The sequence below is a fragment of the Myxine glutinosa genome, chromosome 9 (assembly GCF_964187855.1).
Source record: "Myxine glutinosa chromosome 9, kmMyxGlut1.1, whole genome shotgun sequence".
NCBI lineage: Eukaryota > Metazoa > Chordata > Myxini > Myxiniformes > Myxinidae > Myxine > Myxine glutinosa.
This window is the reverse complement of record NC_136269.1, coordinates 106,454,374-106,476,639: the sequence shown is the minus strand read 5'-3', so window position 1 is coordinate 106,476,639 and position 22,266 is coordinate 106,454,374. Positions and strand designations below refer to the sequence as shown.

Genomic DNA, 22,266 nt, shown 5'->3' with positions numbered 1-22,266 from the left:
GTTTCGTCCAAATCCGTCCACAACTTTTTGAGATATCCCGCTATGTATCGTTTTTGGCCCTTTTCCCAATGGTGATGAATCACTTTAAAAATTAAATAATTCTCATATCCGAATCCATATTCAGATGTTCACCAAAATCTAATCGAATCGTCCTTGTCAGACACCCAACCGGTCCACCAAGTTTCGTTGAATCCGTCCATAACTTTTTGCGATATCCCGCTATGTATCGTTTTTGGCCCTATCTCTCAATGGTGAGGAATCACTTTAAAAATTCTCGTAGCCGGATCCGAATCTTCACCAAAATCGAATCGTTTGGTCCTTGTCACATACGCCACATCGCTGCCAAATTGTTAGAAACCGTCCGCAACTTTTTTCAAGATATTTTGTTCACAAACGGACAGACAGGGGTGAAAACATAACCTCCATCCACCTTTGGTGGTGGAGGTAATAATAATAATAATAATTATTATTATTATTATTATTATAATAATAAGAATTTATGGTATAAAAAAATATTCAGTAACCACTCCTCCTTTTTAACAGTAAAAGACAGTATGTTTGCACGAGTCATTCATAATGACAGGACAACTCTTCATTTTGTTAACGGTGGCTAAAGACAATGACGCAACACTACCAAAACTATAATCAGATGTAGTCGTATAATTTGGGCATATGGCACTGACTTTTGATGTTATACCTTTGCAGCTGCACATGCAGTTCTCCACAGACCAGCGTGTGCAGCAGATGTTTGACATCCTGCTAGGCGATGCTGACATGGAAAAGAAAGAGAAGGTTCGTTTGTGGGGAATCGATCTCTTTTTGCATTGACTTCAAATGTTGTGTCACTTTACACCTATAATTAGGTTTTCAAAACTTTTCATCACATACTGAACAAAAAAGCTTTGCACCAATCAAGGACACCGCACTAACACCAGCAATAGTGTCTGATCTGGTCACAGCATGGGTGTCGCACTTGCTATTTTGGCAATTGTAATAACATGTGAATGCACAATGAACCAAGTGAAATAAACAAAGCAATGAAACGGTGGTTGTGATCAAATTAAGTCATAAAATATGTTTGCCTCCAACCTGGCCATGCAGGCTGCGCAGAACTTGGTGGTGCTGGGCCGTGATGAAGCGGGAGCTGAACTCATTTTCCGTGGCCATGGATTGCAGCTGCTGCAACGTCTCCTCGTTACCCCTCAGTCCCTTCTGCGTCTAGCTGCACTGCGTACTATCTCCTGCCTGTGCTGTGGACACCGTGCCAGGGTAAAGGAAAAGGAACATAACTTAATAAAGGGTCATATTACTATTAATAATAAATCATAGTCATAATCATCATCATCATCATCATCATGTACTATGCCCTATGCATAGCTCGCGTACTCTTGGTGCCGGTTATAGCTCGCCTACTCTTTGCAAAGGACACCGTCGGATCTTTAACGGCCACCAACTAATGCCGGGACACGGGACACCCAGTTTATGACCATCTGAGAGACAGCGAACACAATGATGAGTCACATTGACTGTGAAACACCGACATGACAGTTTATAGCTGGGCCGACATTCAAACCCAGGTGAGTGTGTATACCTCCAGGCCATCCTGCCAGCCCCAAATTAATAATTATAAGTGCACAAAATTTCAAAACGATTGACCCTATCTTTCAGTCACACTTCTAATGCTTTATAGAGCCCTGCCATCTTGAACCCCTCTTCCCCCACCCCCCATTGCTGCTATAACAGCCTCCACTCTTCTGGGAAGGTTTTCACTAGACGTTGGAAAATTGCTGCGGGGATTTGCTTCCATTCAGCCACAAGAGCATTAGTGAGGGCGGGCACTGATGTTGGGTGATTAGGCCTGGCTCGCAGTTGGCATTCCAATTCATCCCAAAGGTGTTCAATGGGGTTTAGGTCAGGTCTCTGTGCAGGCCAGTCAAGTTCTTCCACACCGATCTCGAAAAACCATTTCTGTATGGGCTTCACTTTGTGCATGGGGGCATTGTCATGCTGAAACAGGAAAGGCTCCCCAAACTGTTGCCACAAAGTTGGAAGCACACAATCGTCGAGAATGTCATTGTATGCTGTAGTGTTAAGATTTCCCTTCACTGGAACTAAGGGGCCTAGCCCAAACCATGAAAAACAGCTCCAGACCATTATTCCTCCTCCACCAAACTTTACAATTGGCACAATGCATTCGGGGAGGTAGCGTTCTCCTGGCATCCGCCAAACCCAGATTCGTCCATCGGCCTGCCAGATGGTGAAGCGTGATTCATCACTCCAGAGAATGCGTTTCCACTGCTCCAGAGTACAATGGCGGCGAGCTTTACACCAATCCAGCCGATGCTTGGCATTGCACATGGTGATCTTAGGCTTGTGTGCGGCTGCTCGGCCATGGAAACCCATTTCATGAAGCTCCCGACAAAGTTGTTGGTTGTGCTGTCGTTGCTTCCAGAGGCAGTTTGGAACTCGGTAGTGAGTGTTGCAAACAAGGACAGACGATTTTTACGCTCTACACGCTTCAGCACTTGGCGGTCCCGTTCTTTGAGCTTGTGTGGCCCACCACTTCGCGGCTGAGCTGTTGTTGCTCCTAGACGTTTCCACTTCACAATAACAGCACTTAAAGTTGACCGAGGCAGCTCTATCAGGGCAGAAATTTGACGAACTGACGTGTTGGAAAGGTGGCATCTTATGACGGCGCCACGTTGAAAGTCACTGAGCTTTCAGTACGGCCCATTCTACTGCCATTGTTTGTCTATGGGGATTGCATGGCTGTGTGCTTGATTATATATACCTGTCAGCAATGGGTGTGGCTGAAACAGCCGAATCCACTAATTAGAATCGGTGCCCGCATACTTTTGGCCATGTAGTGTATTACAGATTTAACTAGAATGGCACTCGATGGAGCGCACACCTCCACCCCGCTGAAAAATTTATGTTCTATATCTCACTGATAGGCTGGATCTGGGTCTGGACCTTAACCAAAATGCAATCGGCTTGTTCTTGTCACCTATCCAACTCATCCATCTCGTTTTATCTTAACTCGTCCACACATTTTTATATATCATGCTAAATATCATTTTGGGCCCTATCTCTCAATGGTGAAGAATCACTTGAGAGTTAAAACTTCTCAGATCCAGATCTGAATTTTCCCCAAAATCGAACGAATTCTTCCTTGTCACACAAGCAACCTGTCCACGAAATTTCGTCCGAATGTGTCCACAACTTTTTGAGATATCCTGTGCACAGACAAACAGACAGACAGGTGTAAAAACACAACCTCCATCCACCTTCAGTGACGAAGGTAAAGATGGCAGCATTTTCTGTCTCATCTAGTTTACACCATGAGGCAAAGAGCCGCTCCACAAGGTTCTCCCAATGTTCTATGTCCAAAGCCATGACCTGCAATGGCCCCAAAGTCAGATGCGTCATTGACATTAGGTCAGCCTCTGTTGATCTTCTCCAAGTTGTTTTGGCAATTCATTTCCAACTCAGGAGGTCAGGGAGGCAACTTGGCGATGAACCGATGATAGCTTGCCTACTCCTCACCTGTAATTCCTAACATTCCCCTTCCCTTTCGTATCCCTTCTATCAACCTCCCTTTTTCATCATTTTTCTACGTTGTCTTTCTCTGAACCACCACCATCCAACCCCAACACCTCCACATGTACACATCCTATGTGATTCGTGTCTCACTCCTGACCTGGCCTTCAAAGAGGGGTGTTACCTCTTATTATAAGAAGAAAGAAACGACCCCCACAATGCCCTGGAAACCCTCTTCCTTTTTGCAAACGACTCCACATTGTTTCATACAGTACCCTATCCTTCTGCTATGCAGACAGCAGCTGTGTCTCTCTGCTACTCTGGAAATGATTAAACACTGTTCTGATAAATGGAACATGCCCTTCAAGCCTGGAATGTCTTAATCTCACACAGTCACTTCAGAATGATCATCAACTGACCACACCTATTTCCTTGGCCATGCACTGGAGGAGTTTCAGTCTGTTGAACTTATAGGTCTCACCCTCAGCCACGACCTTTCCGCATGGGTCGACCACATAGCAAAGATGGCCTCAAAAGCCAGCCACAGCTTGGGTTTTCCTTGGAAAATCAGAACTATTCACAGTCTACAAGGCCTTTGCCCATAGCTCAATGGAGTACTGCTCTCCACTATGGGCTGGTGTATTACATGTCTCCTCAATTCTGTGGAATCGAATGCTCTCGAAATTATTGGAATCTCCCAATGAGGCCAAAGCACAAGGTCTTTTGCTCTCCCATTTTGTAGGAAAGTGTTCTCTACTGTCTGTTCTCCAACACTGCTGCCGCCGCTTTCTGTCCTCTGACACTCCCCATAAACTCCAAGATGCATGATTATTCAAGTAACCTCCTCCTGGTTAAACTTTCAAAATCTAGGCTGACGGCACACTTCATCTTTTATTGCTCACTTCTTCCATCCATGGAACCATCTTCCAGAGACTTTTCTGTCTCACTCTCCCCTCCAGGGTTTCAAACAGGTAGTGCACCGCCGGCATCTCGTGTCATCCCCCATCCTGACCCATGATCTTTATTACCCCGATCAACCCTTCCCAACCGAACCCTCTTACTTATTTTGATGTTTCCTCCTCTTATCTCTATTTATCTCTCACCCCTCCTCTTCTCCCCTCCCTACCCTTCCCCCACCCAACTCTCTCGATCCTTTCTGGTTGTGCGCAATTGTTGCCCCACTACCCCCACTGTTAATTTAACCTTGCTCTTCTTTCTTGAGCTTCTTTCTTGTAGAAAAAAAAACTGCATTTGTATTTTGGAAGAAAGGAAGGAGACTGGTGGGGAGGGGAAGTGTGAGTGGAGGGTGAAAGCATTTGGAGTTGGAATAATCCATTATGCATTGCTTACTGTTTTGTAATACTTCTATCCAGTGAATGTTTCGCCAAAATAATTCTTGCTTTGAATAAATGGATGAAACAGGCATTAAACAAGATTAGCAACCAGTTGTTCTCAATCTTGTGCTCAGCATTCTTTTCTTTTATGTTGCGTATATTGTGCAGGCCACAGCAGTCCTGCGAGAGATTTCTGTCGACAAGGTGTGTGGGTTCATGGCTTCAGAGGAAGAGGAGATCTCACTAGCAGCTTGCAATGTCCTGCAGAATGCCTTTGAGGCGCTCACGGGGTCCAAGGACAAGTCCGATTATATCAAGAAGGAGCAGGCTGTATTGACTGGTGTGTTGGGCTCGTCACACAAATAATGTACACATCATTAATGCTTTGGAATTTGTTTGGTTGCCAAATGATGAAGTGAACAACAATGTGTTCTCTTTCACAAAACTTGAAATACAGATGTGTCAAAAGACATCAATATCATCATTCACTGCCTGCTGGAAATGCTGGTCGATCGCAAGGTTTCAACGAATGGTCGTGATAACGCCCTCACACTCCTCATCCAGAACATTCCCTGCAAAACACTCAAGGAGCAGGACAACTCAAAAACGCTGAAAGTGGTAAAAACTGGTGAGGAACCTCTTTGCCTCAAATAACTGGGTTGGGTGGGGGGAGAGGGGGCACTCATCTGTCAGAGACTGCAGGCAGCCATTTCTCTTCAGGTCTGGTCTCCTATATATCTACAGCCCCTGATATTATCTCAGCCTGGGAATTCTTCCATAGAAACCTGCTCTCTTATGCACAGATTCATCTCATCTCGTCTTCAGTTATCTTATCCTCTTCCCAACCATGGTGCACTGCATTGTATGGTGAGGCAGTTGCTTTGAAACAACTTGCTTTTTTTTCCTGGAAGGCAACCCCAACTGAAGGCAATGTCAGATACAGTGCATTCAGAAAGTATTCAGACCCATTCACTTTTTTCACTTTTTGTTATGTTGCAGCCTTATACTGAAATCGTTTAAATTCATTTTTTACCTCATAAATCTACACTCAAGACCCCATAATGACAAAGAGAAAACAGGATTTTAGAAAGTTTTGCAAATTAATTAAAGAGAAAAAACTGAAATATCACATTTACATAAGTATTCAGACCCTTTGTTATGACACATGAAATTTAGCTCAGGTGCCTCCCATTTCTCTTGATCATCTTTGAGATGTTTCTACACGTTGATTTGAGTCCACCTGTGGTAAATTCAATTGATTGTACATGATTTGGAAAGGCACACACCTACCTGTCTATATAAGGTCTCACAGCTGACAATGCATATCAGAGCAAAAACCAAGCCATGAGGTCGAAGGAACTACCTGCAGAGCTCAGAGACAGGATTGTGTCGAGGCACAGATCTGGGGAAGCCTACAAAAAAAATTCTGCTGCATTGAAGGTTCCCAAGAGCACAGTGGCCTCCATAATTCTTAAATGGAAGAAGTTTGGAACAACCAGGACTCTTCCTAGAGTTGGCCGCCCGGCCAAACTGAGCAATCGGGGGAGAAGGGCCTTGGTAAGAGAGGTGACCAAGAACCCGATGGTCACTCTGGCTGAGCTCCAGAGATCCTGTGTGGAGATGGGAGAAACTTCCAGAAGGACAACCATCACTGCAACACTCCACCGATCTGGGCTTTATGGCAGAGTGGCCAGACGGAAGCCAAACAGTTCAATCTTGGTTTCATCAGACCATAGAATCTTGTTTCTCACAGTCTGAGAGTCCTTTAGGTGCTTTTTTGCAAACTCCAAGCGGGCTTTCATGTGTCTTTCACTGAGGAGAGGCTTTATTACCTGCCTGCAGAGCTCAGAGACAGGATTGTGTCGAGGCACAGATCTGGGGAAGCCTACGAAAAAAAAATTCTGCTGCATTGAAGGTTCCCAAGAGCATCCCTTTGCTTGGGTCCATGTTACACATACATCTTACAGCAATCTCTCCAGACATATCTCGAGCTTTCCATAGTCTGGCACTCTGTCTTGCTCACCAATTCGCTGCCTATGGCATCCAAAGCCAATTCCACACATGGCTTATTGATTTCCTCTACCCTTGTAGCCAATGCATGGCTCTCAACTGAATCCTCTAATCTCCTCTCTATGTCAAGCCCAAGGCAATGTTTTGCCCCCACCCATCCTTTTCCTGATCCTGATCTTCATCAACGATTTCTCTGACTCTCTGGAAAATCCTCCATCACTTTGCTGTTGATTCCACCTTCTGCAGTGACATCCTTCATCCTTAAAATAGGCATGAAGTAGCCTCTTACTTCTCTTCAGACGTTGATAAAATCACAAACTGGTCAATGGATTATGTCTTTCATCCTGACAAATGTCACTATCTCTCTGTGAAAAGACCAACTGGCAAACTCTTCCATCTACTTTCTTAACAATCCTCTTGAAGAACTTCAGTCACTCAAACTTTTGGGAATCACTATCAGCTATTATCTTTCTTGGGCAAACCACATTTCAACGTTGGCTTCCAAAGTCAGCTGCTGAGTGGGCGTCCTGTCGTGCAACGTCCTTCCTCGGCACACCATCCGCAGCTTGATGGAGTGCTGCTCTCCCCTTTGGGCTGGTGCCCCTGCCTCACACCTTGCTCAGCTTAATGCCGTGGAAACTGAGGCCTTCAAGATCATTGGAATCTCCTATGATGAAGCTGAGTATATGGGCCTATCACTGTCATGTCGCAGGCAGGTCGGTGTTCTCTATGTGTTCTGCTGCTTCCTTTCTGGTCTTGCACCATCTCCTCTTTCCGTACTTTGTCTCTCGCCCCTCCTCTCCCCGTGCTTTGTCTGTTTCTGCTGGGCGGGCGTGATCCATTAGCAACCCCCTTCTGGTGAAACTCCCAAAATCTAGAATCGCTGCTTACTTACCTAAACTCTTTCGTTCCTTTTTTTCCCCCCCCACCTGTGAAATTTCCTGTGAAACCAACTTCCTCCATCTCATCAATCTCATTATTCCCTCCAGGGCTGTTCAGACAGCTGTTCACCACAATGTCGTCACCTCCCACCACAACCATGACTTTATCCTATCCCATTAACCCTGCCCAAGCCCACATCTTTTCCAAATTTCTATTTTTCTCTTCCTGAGAGTTCGTTTCTGTATCCATCTTGTCCACCACATGCATCCTCCCATCACCCTCATTCTTCCCCACATCCATTATTTGTCCAAGTCTCCCTCTATTTTGTCACTCAACCCTGCTGTTGGTGGTGCTTCCTCCCCTCTCTTTCTACTCTTTGTTCTGTTATGTCCTCATCCATTCTTTTCTTGCTCCTCCACAAGCCTCGGCTTGGTATACAAAAAAACGACAAAAAACAGGACTGTGGATGTCAATTTGTTATTGGTTTAAATCATCGACCTTTCTAATTCCATGGAAACTCCTCTCAACCATTCTGATGATGACTCTATCCTGCGCAGAGATGTAAAAGTACACCACCATAAGGCCCTCTCCACTTCGTCCTGTTGAAAGCATCCTCCTCCATTAACCCCAACAACTGCATCTCTAAAATGATCGCATCCTTCCAGGTCTTTTTCGGTCTACCTCTTGGTTTTTTCCCCCTTAACTTGTGACTTTCTTGACAGACTCCTGTTCTCTTTTCTCGACACATGCCCAAACCACCTTGATCTTCTTCGTCAACTTTTCCTCAGTACCATTAGCTTTAAGTCTCTTTCACATGTCCATACTATTAAGCTTATCCACACATTAATCTCTTCAGCCTGGTGTTGGCTTAGCGGTTAGGGTGCCGGCTTGGGATCCGAGGATCCTGGGTTCGAATCCCGGTCGATCGCTGAATTAATGCCAGGGGGGTTGACTCAGCCTGTCATCCTTCCGAGGTCGGCAAATTGAGTACCAGCTTGCTGGGATGAATGATCATGGCGTGCACCCCGATTTAGAATAGGTGCACCGTATCCCTGCGGTAAGAGCGTGACCAAGGGTTGGCGTCAGGAAGGGCATCCGGCCATAAAAACATTGCCTCAAACAGGGAACCATGATTGTCATGGGGCCCGCAAGGCTAACCCCCGCTCTAGCGGGGAAAATGGCCTTAAAACGATCATTCATATTTCATTCACACATTAATCTCTTCATCATTATGTGTTACACATACATCCATCTCCTCATCCTTAGCTCTGTACTCTCTCTTCTTCCTTCGTCTTCTACCCTCATTCCACATGTCTCACTATACTGTACATCAAAACTGGTCGAACACAGGCTAAATATACTTTACTTTTTACTTTGCTTGGGATATTTTTGTGTGTCAAGACATGCATTTCAAAGTGAAAGACGAATTTGAAAAAATGACTGAGTCATAATTATAAAAGTTGATGTCACATTTCAAGAATAATGAGGAAATTCAAATGACAAGTTTTGATGTGAAAGTCAGATTCATTTTTCTTAAATTCTATACAAGTTGACAAGATTTCAATAGTACCGTTTTCCCTTTTCCCAGGTTTGAAGAGAATATTGCGTGTTGTGGGAAGCATTCCAGAGCTTCCAACAAACATTCCGCTCACTGATGCGACTCGCATGCGTACATCTGTGCTTCTCCATCGTCTGTATGATGACCTCCGGGATGACTCTCAGCGAGACGTGTACCATAGCGCTTGCGAGGGGCTCATCACGTCAGTTAGAACATTTAATTGATACCTAAAATGTTCCAGTAAAGCTTTTCTTTGTTGTCCATTAATTTGCATTGAAATTGTCTTTTTCTGTACTGTACCTTTTGCTCAGTGAGTTTTTCAGCTCACAGAAAATGGAGGAGACCCTTCAAGCAGTGCAGACAATTTCAGGCCTACTTCAAGGTCCGTATGAGGTAGGAAATCGGTTGTTGGCTAACAAGGGTGTCATGGAGACCATGGTTGCACTCGCAAACTCCCAAGAAGAGCTGCACCAGCTCATTGCTGTGGAAGCCTTACTTATGGCCGCCAGCAAGGCGAGCCGTGCCTCTTTCATCACAAACAATGCCATATCTCTGCTGAAAACGGCCTACAAGCAGGCAAGCAGCGACAAGATCAAGATTCGTGCTCTTGTGGTGAGATTTTCTTCCTCAAAATTTGATAGCTTTACAAAAAGGTGACGGTACAGTGGTATCCGCACTACTTTGGAGTATTCCAAAAGACATCTACATATTACATTTTCGCAAAAATATAAAAGTCGTCATTTGCATGCACATTTGAAAGATTCAATTTTGTTCGTCTTTGATGGATGGACTTCTCTCATCAGGGCCTGTGCAAGTTGGGCTCGGCAGGTGGAACAGACTACAGTTTGCGACAATTCACGGAGGGTTCCACGGAGAAACTGGCACACCAATGCAGAAAGTAGGTCAACAAAATATGGGAGGACATTTTAACAGCTTAAAAAACTTGGCGCTGATTGTAAAAAAAAAAATCCGCCCAATGTATTCCTGAAAGGAAACTATACACCATGTTGATTGTGGTCTGTGTGGTCTGACAGCAGACAACAATAACAGTATCTGTCATATCTTAAGTTAGGGCCTTAGGGCACTCCGATGTCCACTAGGAGGAGAAGGCGGCGTTCCATTGAAAGCAACAGGTTAACTGTTCCAGTGGAGGAAATCAGAAAGCCAGGTATGAAGGTGCAGGCCAGGCCTTGTATGCCACAGGCAGTGAGCTTGGCAAGCAGAGCAGGATGTCAGACTGTGCCAGACCAGACCATGAACAGCAGTCGTTATGGAGTATAAATTGTTGGTCAGAGATCAGGCTGGTTGAAAAGAGGAGTGACAACGCCAGCACTAAGCAGTGATGGGTTCTGTCACTTTGCTTGTAATTGAAAGTAAGCCTACTGGAATATAGTTCAGAAGCATCATCTTTGTGAAAGGGAGTAAGTAGTAATAGCTGACATACAGGTAAAGTGAGGTGGCCAAAGGAAAATAACAAGGTGAAAAGTGCACACAAAGAGCAGCAGAGCAGGATTTGAGAACATGGGCACGATACCTCATCTATCCCTGTCGACGATGGAGGGTTGAAGCTGGACAGAACGTTGACTACCTTCTGTGTGAGAAAGACACCAAGGCCAATCAACAGATGGCACAAGAGAGTAAGATGGGGACGGAATTGGATGGGTTGGGTACATAAGATTTGGATCAGGCAAACACTGATTTAGAAACGCTTCACATTATCTCAGAGTCTTACAGTGATGCCATTTGAGGTGCAAAAGATGGAGCAAGAGTATACACCAGAAATGGACTTGTCAAGGTGCCACCATGACTGAGGGGGAGATTACTTGGAGAGTTCGGTGTTAAGATTGGCAAGATTATATTTCCTGGCCTGCCTAAACCTGACCCTAACCCACTTGTTGTGAATATTAAGGACTGACCTAAAGTTGCCCCCTGCATGATTACAATTCCCTTGCCACCAGATTCAGTGTGCCAGGGTTGAGAGGACAGATACGATAACTGCAGACAAGATGGAAGAAGTTGGTGCATGAGAAACAGTAGGCCTTTGTGAAAGTATTTTCAGATGGAATGATTTATCAGAAGCAGCGAAGATAGCTCAATCCTTGAGAGGACAGTTTGCAATCATAACTAGTTAGCCTCTGTGAAGAGCCAGATTCTGTGGCATTGAGCTAACTCTCTAACAGTAGCCATAGAGACATGGGCTTTGCTAACCTTAGACCATTAGATGAGCCACAAAGAGTAGAGGAGGAACAGGAGAGGTTGCATGGAAACTTGGTCATGACCAGGTCTAAATTAGAGCATGTGCCCCAACCAGAGATGCATATTGGGAAGTTCGCATTCACACATTTGGTGAGACGCATGAAGTTCCGAAGCCTCAGTTGCACTGCTATTGTTGGTTGTTGCAGTGATGACAGACACCAAACTGACATTGTGGAGGTTGAAAGAATTGCTTCAACCTCTTTGTCTCCTCCCAAACCTCTTTCTATTCGGTCCCAAATCCTCGCAAGCTTCATCCCCCCATCACCCTTTCTTTTCTCAACTTAAGCATATATGTAATAAATAGACATCCTTTTGATGAAAGGAGAGAATAAATAAACAGCCCCTTATCTGTAACAAAGCACCATATTGGTTTTCATGTTTACCATGAATACGATTGTCATTCCCCTAACATATTGTGCCCACAGGTGGCTATGCAGTGGTAAAACAGATAATGCCACCAAGCGATGGGCTATCGAAGGTCTTGCCTACCTGACACTTGATGCAGATGTCAAGGATGACTTTGTGGAAGACAAAGATGCAATACATGCCATGTTGGAGTTAGCAAAGGTAGAAAGCCATCAACTTTGTCTTCAACCTTTTTCATTTATGTGAAATGATTGATTATATATTTGCATGTAACCAACACAAGTGTCTCGAAATGTAATCAAAACCGGTCTTGCTTTATGGCTTGGTCACATTGCATAATTATGTCAAAAATGGGTCCGACATGTTGCGTAGAGGTAGGGCGGCCCCCAGTTATTAGTCTGCGTTACACTTCCCAACCGACTATACACTGGATGGTGCTTCACAGGTAAGGCACTGCATCGAAAGTGCACCGGCTGCTGAATGGGATGTTAAAGCTGGTGATCCCTTTTTAAGCATCAATTGCAGGTCGATTTTAAAGATCCTATGGTGTCTTTCAATAAAAGTGGGCAATTGTCAAAGGTCTTGTGGCCAGATTCCAAATTTTTGCCATAACTATCTCTAAAAAGGCTGACCCCTAGGTTGGGGGTCTGTATGGCTCCCCCTCACCCATGATGTAACACTGGTTCATCGTCGAGCTTAAAACAGGTCAGCAAAGATGCATCTTATTGGCAGGCAGATAACCTTTTGTTTTAGTAATGGCAGAATCCAGGGGGCATGTGGTTCCACTTCTACCTGTACGCATTGATCTCTGGGAAAGCAGACCTTAATTTTGATATATCATTGAGAAAATCTTCTTTTTTTTTTTCTTTTTTTTTTCCCCTGCTTGTCGTTAAAGGCGGCAAAAAGGGTTGGCGTCAGGAAGGGCATCCGGCCGTAAAACATTGCTTCAAAAAGGGGACCGAAAAACAACAACAACCACAGTTGTGAGGGACAACCACCGACATTTGCAAAAAAGGCCAACCCCCGCTTGCGGGGAAAAATGGCCTCTAAAAGGTGGTTTTTTATTGAGAAAATCGATATTTTCGCAATTATATTTGCGATAGTATCATCCAGATGAAGATAAGTGCTCATTGTTGATGGAATGCTCCATTTTTCACAGGCTAAAGACCAGCCTGTATTATATGCTGTTGCCTCAGTCCTGGTGAATTGCACCAACAGCTATGAACAGAAGGAAAAAGTTCCAGAGATGGTGGAGCTCGCCAAGTATGCCAAACAGCACGTCCCAGAGGAACACCCAAAGGTCATCACACCTACTCACCATCTCAGTATACAAATGCTCTATTTGTAGGCAAAACATCTCATGATAAGCATTTTGAAAATGTATCCCTGAACTCACAGGACAAGCAGGACTTTGTGGAAAAACGAGTGAAAAAGCTGTTACAAGCAGCCGTAGTCTCAGCCTTGGTCTGTATGGTGCGCGCTGACAGTGCAGTGCTCACGAACAGCAACAAGGAGCTACTATCCAGGTGTCACTGTTTCTTTCAACATAGTTAGGCCAACCCTACTCTCGATTGAAGATGTCTCTAAACTCACAAGTATTGGAGTAATGTTCTCATCTAAAACTGAAGTCAGGCCTATTCTATAGAGGGATGCAGCAAGCAGGAACTGCCTTTTCAGTGTGCACATGGCTTTTTAATCCGTACCACCGACATTTGCAAATCTACTTATGTGTATCAGGCAGGATGGTGTGTGAAAAAACGTTTGGCTGACCAGGATCCATGTGCAATAGCTGTAGTAGAAACGTGTTTGCTTGTCCCGCAACAGTGAAGGGGTCTCATACTAGAGGTTCCATATTATTTTGGGCAAAAGTCTAGGATTAAGTGCACACCTTACTCTGAATATCAAATGCTTTGATGCTGTGCAATATCTCACATGTTTACGCGACTTTCAGGGTCTTCTTGGCACTTTCAGAAAACCCAAAGGACAGGGGAACAATAGTGTCCGAGGGTGGAGGCAAGGTATACAAAGTACAGGAATTTAACCAATAAATTTGTTGCATATACAAATAGTGACTAATCATAGCACTGGCTTTTGAGCAGGCATTGATCCCTCTTGCGCTGGAAGGGACCGATGAGGGGAAGATCAAGGCAGCCCAGGCTTTGGCACGTCTCGCAGTCAACTCCAACCCACAGATTGTTTTTCATGGCGAGATGGTGAGGCTTGCATTCACAGCAAACCTTTTGTAGCCAGCATGCCCCCAAGAAGCATAATTTGTAGATCTACCATGAACTCTATCTATACCCTCATAACATAAGTCCTCAAAACAACTCTTTTATTTAACTCTAACTCTCTCCAAATAATGGACAAGCTCTTCTACTCATGACGATCTAAGTTGCTTTAACATATTGCTTCTAAATTTGTGCAAGACATTTTCAGCATTACACACAGTTGTTTGGAACAATCACCAATTACAACTTGTCATAGCTGGAATGAGGTAAACTGAAAGTTTGATTAATGCATGTTTGCAGATATACGAGTTAGTGCGTCCATTAGTGAGTCTGTTGAACGAGGAACTGTCTGCGGTACAGAACTTTGAGGGCCTGCAGGCTCTCACAAATCTGGCAGCAGGAAATGACAAGCTTCGGTGAGTTTATGTATGTTGTGTAATTTTGGGATATTAAAATGAATGAACTGCTATATTTGTGGTACCATGTTAAAATGTTTTTAATTAGAGATGTGAGGTTATTTTGTGAGGTTTCTCAAGGGATTTTCTTATATTTAAAGAAATTGTATCATCTGTTGTGCTATTCATACTTCAAGGTTGGTACTGTGTGTAGTCTTAGTTGATCAGATTGAATTGAATTAAGTTGAAGTAAGTTGAATAAAATTGGTATGGACGATAATGACAACAACAACAACAACAGGCATTTTAAGGCCATTTTCCCTGCTAGAGCAGGGGTTAGCCTTGCGGGCCCCATGACAATCTTCTCCATTTTGCCCTATTTTCTGCATCTCCCCTTGTTAACCCCCTTGCCTGCATTTCTTCTTCCACCATCTTTAGCCAAATCTTTTTCGGTCTTCCCCGTCCTCTACTTCCTTCTACATTCATTTCCATCACTCTTCTCAACCAGTCACTTTCATCCTTCCTCAACACATGACCAAACCATCTCAACCTGTTTCTCTTCACAGCATCCATCACAGGCTCTATTCCCATCATCTTTCGCAATTCATCATTTGTCTTCAACGATACTCTGTCTTAAACTATCTCTCTCAACAATACTCCACACATCCACCGAACCATTCGCATTTCCACCCTTTCCAGCCTTCGTTGCTGCTCTACGTTCATTACCCATGTCTCGCTCCCATAAATCATAACACTTCTCACACATGCAGCATACACCTTTCCCTTCAGCTTCAACGACACTCTCCTCCCCGTCAGCACGCCACTCAGTTCCCAAAACTTCTTCCATGCACATCTCACTCTAGCAACCATTGCCGAGTCTGATCCACCTTCTCCATTCAGCATGTCTCCTAGGTAGAAAAATGTTTTCAAACCTTCCAGCTTCACGCCATCTTCAAGATCCAACTCAACATTTCCTCCATCTGCAGCTCTCTCTGTGCACACCTTACACTTGAATGTAGCTGGGATGTAATGTAGCTTGATAATGACAGTGGGATAACAATATTGTTGTGGGGATGTGAATAGGGGGTAATGGGCGTATGCGGGACATAGTTTACTTATACTATTAGTAAGGTACATGTTAAGCGCAAGTGTGTGGTTTCTGCGTAAAAATGATAGAGCATGTGCTGGAGTTTGTTCAGGAGATGATAATTGTGACCCCACCCCTCTGTATAGGTCTAAACCCCCATTATCCTCCCCCAGGCCTTAATCCCTTAAAAGCATTCCCTTGTAATCTGTCTACATGTTTTCCTTTCCAAATGAACTGCCAACAGCCAGCTCCATATGCCCTCTCCCTCACTCCTCCCCCACACGAGGATGGCAAAAGTATGGCACACGATCACGTGGTGAGGTAAGAACCACCAAGAGATGGCAAAACTACTTGCAACGGTGGGTGTGTAGCGGGCTCAAGAACCAATCTCGAGACCTTTGAAGAAGAACCAATCGGTGCACGGTAATGATATTGTTGCGGATATGGGACTTGGCCTCAATATCCGCTTGTAAATACTCCCCTATTTCCCCAATACTCCCCAACTATCCCCAATCCCCCATTCCCTAGTCCCATTGCCTGTAAATAACACTCTGTAGAACCGACCTTCCCCTTTTTCCCCCATTAAATGTCGTGCCCAGGTTCACCGCATCTCACGTAGACAACTATAGGACATCTTGCTAGTTATTCTTAGTCTATGTCAGTTAAGGACTCGTTTCCATTAATTCTGACTCTTCGTTGCACCAGAATGTGATTGTATGGCACCAGTAGTGAGTTTAGGACCTCCCCTTACCTCCTCCCATCTTCCCCATGAAACAACAACAACAACAACAACTACAACTACAACTACAACAACAGAGGAGAATGGGGGTGGCGCGGCGCGGGGGGAGTGTGCGTCCTCACACCGGCTCGGTTAGCCGCCATTGACCATGCGCTCCGACGGGGTTACCACGAAGGGGCTCCCTGTCAGCCCCTCGTCAAGGGCGGAGCCGGTAACCCCCCCGCACGCACCCAATGAGAAGCAACGGGCCGATTCCATCTGGGGCGGAGCTAACGAGCCGAGGGCGTGTCACTCCCCGCCGGATATACGCAGCCACTTGCCGGACGTGACGTAAGATGCGCCCCCAGCTTGAGAAGACAAGTCGCGACCTCCAAGCGCTGAGCGAGCTCCACGCATCGACCCGGTATTGCAGTACCTCCGAGAACGGTGCACCTTGAGCCATCGACTGCCCGCTTTCCTTGCCATCAATCCCCGTGTGAGTCAGTTTTGTCCTGTTTATCTGTCGTCTGTCGGGGCTAGTATAAGAGTGTGTCTAAGTGCCTGCCTTTCTATGCTGTCCCTCTTGTCGTTGTAATCTGACCTTCCGCCCTAATATAACCTCCTCCGGAGGTCTTGAGAACTGAACCCTTGGTGTCGTGTCATTTGAATCCCAGCCGTTGTGTCCTTTTCCTTCATTGACCTAGCATAGCGCGACTCGGCCAAGGTTCGAGTATAATCGGGTAACTTGTGCGGACACGGCGGCCATTCCGCTCGGCCCACCATAACATCAAAGTCGTGTCTGTAACAATATTAAAATAGCCGAGGGGCATGGTCAACTTGTAGGAGCTCAGCACATTGAGTTGTGTCGGAACCGCTTAAGCGTGGTGGGACAAAACAGGACTTCAAATGCAGCGGGACAGAAAGTGGGAGCTAAACTACAGCAGAACGAATGGCAGCAGCTCCAGTGAGGGAAGGAAGCAGAGAGGTTAGTGGAGCGCATGCGTGTTTTATGACTGAAGGGAGCTATAATTCTGACATGCGACTGACATTGACATTCTGACATGCTATAAGACATGCGACTCTGAAAGAGCCAGACATGGGTGTGTCCAGAAGGGAGCTATAATTCTGGGACGTGGTCCATGAAGCATCTTTCCCTCATACCACCCCACAGGGCCAGCCATTTTCATTCCTGTCTTCCTGCACAAGTGTCATGTAGACCCCACATAAGCATTTCGAGGGGAGAAGTTTCTCTCTGCCTTGTCCTTTTGCACTGTCTACGTATTAGTGGTGTGAAAGGTTAAGGAAGCGCATTAATTTGCTGAGATGTCGTGGTCACTATGGTTATTAATTGCAGAGAAAATACCTGTGATACATGCCTTTCTCTCTCCTCTTGTTCTCACATTCCCTTTTGATTATTATTTATTACCCCACACACGTGAAATGAAAAGTGGTGTTAAGCAATTGGTGCATGTCCATCCGTCCATCCATCTGATCAGTTTGTGATCAACAGTTTATGATTGAGGAACAACTTGTTTAAATTTAATGTTATAATTTGAACACGAATTGGAACATAAATAGGAAGACAAGTTTCTCGTTTTACGGTACTTTGGCCTTGAATTCGTCCTGATGACACATGTGTAGCGAGGAGATAATATTTTTACTCTGTCTGCCTGGCAGTCAAACAAAATTGAAAATCATTCCAAACAGGAAACTTACTGTTTTTAAGGACATTAAAAAGGACACAAACAACAGTCATGAATAACGAATGTAACGTATTAGATAGGGTGATGTAATAGAGTGGTTAAAATGGTGGTAAAACACAGAATCAATTTATTTATACACATTAAAACCTATTTAAATCGATTTATATACTTGAATGCTATAAACACAAATCGCCTTAATAATACTCCCAAGAACGATGCTAAATATCCAAATGTAGCATGACAGGGTGTGGCATGTGAGAGGGACAGTATCCGGGAGAAGAAGAATCTGCCAATATATAAGTACGAGGCCACTTCAGTAGTGTGAAATTTCCAGATATTTTTTTTTTAAACGATCTTTAAAAAAAATAATCTTAAAATCGAATTATACTTGAACACTTAGTGAAGCCCCATCTAGAATATTGTGTGCAGTTTTGGTCACCACAACTCAGGAAGGCCATAGCTGCCATAGAGAGGGAGGGTTCAGCGGATGGCTGTTCTATTGATTCCGAGCCTAGCTAGACTCAGCTATGAGGATAGGCTGAAGGAGTCCGGGCTTTATATATTAGAAAGGAGGCATGAAAGGAGGTTATGCGGGGATGTGATAGAGATGATTAAGATTATGAAGGGTATCGACAAAATAAGTGCAGAAGAACCAGGGGCCATAACGTGAGAGTAAAGAAGGGGCGAGTTAAGATAGTAATATGGTTGGAATCTTTCACTCAGAGTAGTTAATGTATGGAATTGTTTCCCTAAAAAGGTAGTAGCAGCAGAAACAGCAGATCAGTTTAAATTAGAATTGGATTGGTACCTGGAAGCATTGGGGATGGAACAGTATAGGAATAGTGGCAGGACTTTTAGGTAGCTTGAGTACGGATGGTTGATTGTGTGCATCTGTGCATGTCTGTGGGGGGTCTTGTCAAGGGGTGGTGTGTGGTTGATGTTGTATTTCTCATCCAAGAACTGCCTTTGACAGCCCCCACAGTAGGGAATAAATGTTGTATCTAAGACACTCTCCCATTGACTTACATGTTAATTTTCTTCAATAATAGTCCATTTTCTGACTTTTAGGCTATTTCATCGATTTTTAAAACACCCCTATTTCTCCACTCTCATTTTTTCCCCCATTGACTTACATGTTAATTTTTCCTCTTACCCTCATTTTTTCATTAACTTTTTTAGATATTACTGCATCCCAAAACGCCTCTTTTCTCCCACCCTAATATTTACGAACCTTCTACCCTTATGAACCTATGATCCTTCTGGCCTTATGAACCTATGATCTAAGTCTTATGAACCTTTTACTCTTAAAATCAATGATCCGATATTAGCAAAGTATATTTTAACTGAGCCAAGATATTTTTAAATTATTTGATATTTCAGCAAGGCACCTAGCTACTCTTCTGACCGGGTGAACTCTGCCCATTCTTTCATACACCCTACAAACACTTTATCAGTGGTTTCACTCATTCCAAATATACCATCTCCATCTAGGATATTTACGAATGCTACCAACTCATCAGTATTTTTCTTTTGAGCTTCTATAAAATGATATACTTCTCTAAGAGACCTTGTTTGAAATCCTCCTCTTCCACATATCATTTTCAAATTATAATAAACTGTTATTCCATTCATTATTTGAAAACCATCAAAGTTCTCTGTCCACTCAAAATCCCTTCCATAGCCAAAGAAGCCTGTTTTTATATTTAACCTCATATATGTTTTAAGAACCTTTTGTTTCATTATCATCTCCAACTGTTTGATCTGGTATTTTTCATACTCATTATGTTTTCCATTAATATACCAATCCTGTTTCATTCTCCATTCCTTTGTTTGTTTACTATTATGTATCATTTATATAATTAACCATCTTTAAATAAAAGTATATATTTTCCGTCCTCTTATAGACCTATGATTCTTCTACCCCTAACATTTACCCTTATGGACCTATGATCTTTATGAACCTTTTGTTTATAGCACCTATCCTCAATGTTATTCATTAGACCACTCAAACAATGATCCTTTTAGCCTTGTAGACCTATGATCCTTATGAACCTTTTTCTCTTAATATCAATAATTTAATTTTTTCATGAACTTTTTAAACTTTTTTAACACTAACATTACCATTAACAAAGAAGATATTACCATTTTTAAACGAGGGCTACCATACAAAAAACCGTTTTTCATTAAATCTTTGCACTTTGGAGAAATGACACTTGGATAAATTCCAGGAACGAATTCCATTGTCTTATTTCCTGTTTCCTCAAAATGTTAAAACTGAGTTCTGTTCCCGAAAATACATTTTGTTCATTATTTAAGCCGTGTTGCCGTGTCGTTTTTAACATTATGAACATGCCTTATTTCAGTCTCTACTCTGATGAAGATTATATCAACTCACCAGGACTTTGGTAAGTTCATTCAGAATAAAAGTGTTCAATGAGAGCTTTGTAAGTGATTAATTTTATGACTCATGATTTCTATTTTTTTCTCTTTATTACAGCAATTCAAATATTGTGAATATCCTGGCAGAATTTCAAACTGTTCCTCAAGAGTTTCAAAACGAACTGGATTTGAATGAATTCAATGTTTCATCGTTCTCAGAAGATTCATGTGAAAGGTATGATGTGTGAATAAGAGAGATCGAATTGTGAGGAATAGAAATGAATAAACGAGATGTCTAGCATACTTCAGCGCAGTAATTTCTCTTTATTTTGTTTACAGTATTAACCACGAAGACCACAACTGTGAGTGGGATTATTCCGCGATCCCAAAGAGTGGTTATTTACTACCAACCTGCCATACCCTACATTTTCAACTCAACGATCTTGACGCAAAGCTTGATTTTTTAGAGGTGGGTTTTTGAGTGTATGTATGTATGTATGTATGTATGTGTATGTGTGTGTATGTATGTATGTATGTGTGTGTATGTGTATGTATATCATTCATATTTTCTCTCCCCTCTTGTCTTTAACAGAAAGAGATTCAAAACCTAAAGACATCTGATGAAACTACCTTTGACTTGTGCTGGGAAGAAACTGAATATATACCTCCAGAAAAATGTTTAATATTATATGAATATATTTGCTTTGTCTACAACTATTTAATTCTTAATTACAAAAAGAGAATAAAGGAAAAAAGGAGGGAAAGGTATGTCCCCCTCCCTTGACCCCCCTTCACCCCACCTCTCCCCTCCCCTCCCCTTGTGTGTGTGGGGAAGGTGTGGGTGGGATGAGGGGGGATCAAGAATGGGGGACGCACTGGGGGTGTGGTCTGTGTGGGTGTGGTCTGTGTGGGCGTGGTCTGTGTGGGCAGGGCTTATGATTTTTTTTTAATGAGTAATTAAATTATCTAATCTGGGTGGGGTGAATAAAAGTATGGATGGTTGTTGTTTAATGGCTTATCAGTTTCGTTTTTTGTAATTCCTGTGAATAAAATGTTCCTATTATTTCTTCCTCATTCATATCATATAATTTGTAAGTCCAAGGGACTGTATCCATTACATCTTCAATTTTAAATAATTCATTAGTCCACCTCTTTGTATAACCTTTTTAAAAATGGCTTTTCCATCTGTATATTCTTACAATATCACCAACTTTAAACTTGGGCTTTCTCAAATTAATCTCCTTTTCATATTCTAATTTTGTAAATGTTTCCGATGGTTTTGATTTTGTTGACGAATGAACTGTATTATTGTAATTATCTACAATATCCTGAATAAAATACACCCATTGTTGAGAATCGAGTTGTGTGAATTTTTTATATAATTTGTCTTTCAAAGTGCGATTAAAACGCTCAATAACAACTGCTTTCCCTTCATTAAAGGTGCTGTATAATTTAATACCCTCCCCCTTAAGAAATTTCAAAAATATGCTGTTCTCTTGTCAGTCCATAATTTCTTTGGTTTCCTTTTACTTTTATTAAATATTAGCTTAAAGGCTAACATCAGAGTATTACCTCTCTTGTTTTGCAGAGGAACAACCCAAGCAAATCTATTCCTCAAATCAATAACAGTTAAAGCATACCTGTATCCCCTATCATTATTCAATTCAATTAAATCGGCGGACCATATGTGGTCGGTGTATTTACAATAAACTTTCCTTCTTTTAAACTTTGTGATTATAGGTTTGTGTAATTCATCAGCCAAAAGCTCCTCAGTCTTGATGGCATCATTTGAGCCTAATAGTTTTTTGAG

General features: G+C 43.0%; 2 protein-coding genes across 4 annotated transcripts in view; one reads left to right on the top strand and one right to left on the bottom strand.

Annotated features, from left to right (window-relative positions):
- The window catches only part of LOC144893653 (uncharacterized), a 1,023,192-nt gene that overhangs the window by 782,543 nt on the left and 218,383 nt on the right, over nt 1-22,266 (bottom strand). The window lies entirely within an intron of this gene.
- The window catches only part of LOC137435725 (protein unc-45 homolog B-like), a 75,203-nt gene that overhangs the window by 9,257 nt on the left and 43,680 nt on the right, over nt 1-22,266 (top strand). For 2 of the 3 annotated variants that reach the window (XM_078784637.1, XM_078784639.1), the window contains exons 5-17: nt 706-792; nt 1,102-1,269; nt 5,043-5,214; nt 5,332-5,502; nt 9,355-9,526; nt 9,636-9,936; nt 10,128-10,222; nt 12,006-12,147; nt 13,106-13,246; nt 13,345-13,472; nt 13,898-13,964; nt 14,046-14,159; nt 14,475-14,590. In XM_078784637.1, coding sequence (XP_078640763.1) covers nt 706-792; nt 1,102-1,269; nt 5,043-5,214; nt 5,332-5,502; nt 9,355-9,526; nt 9,636-9,936; nt 10,128-10,222; nt 12,006-12,147; nt 13,106-13,246; nt 13,345-13,472; nt 13,898-13,964; nt 14,046-14,159; nt 14,475-14,590 — 1,874 coding nt within the window. Of the gene's footprint in view, nt 1-705; nt 793-1,101; nt 1,270-5,042; nt 5,215-5,331; nt 5,503-9,354; nt 9,527-9,635; nt 9,937-10,127; nt 10,223-12,005; nt 12,148-13,105; nt 13,247-13,344; nt 13,473-13,897; nt 13,965-14,045; nt 14,160-14,474; nt 14,591-20,440; nt 20,483-20,574; nt 20,692-20,795; nt 20,926-21,048; nt 21,811-22,266 lie in introns of those variants that run through there. The other variant, XM_078784638.1, reaches the window with a different exon arrangement.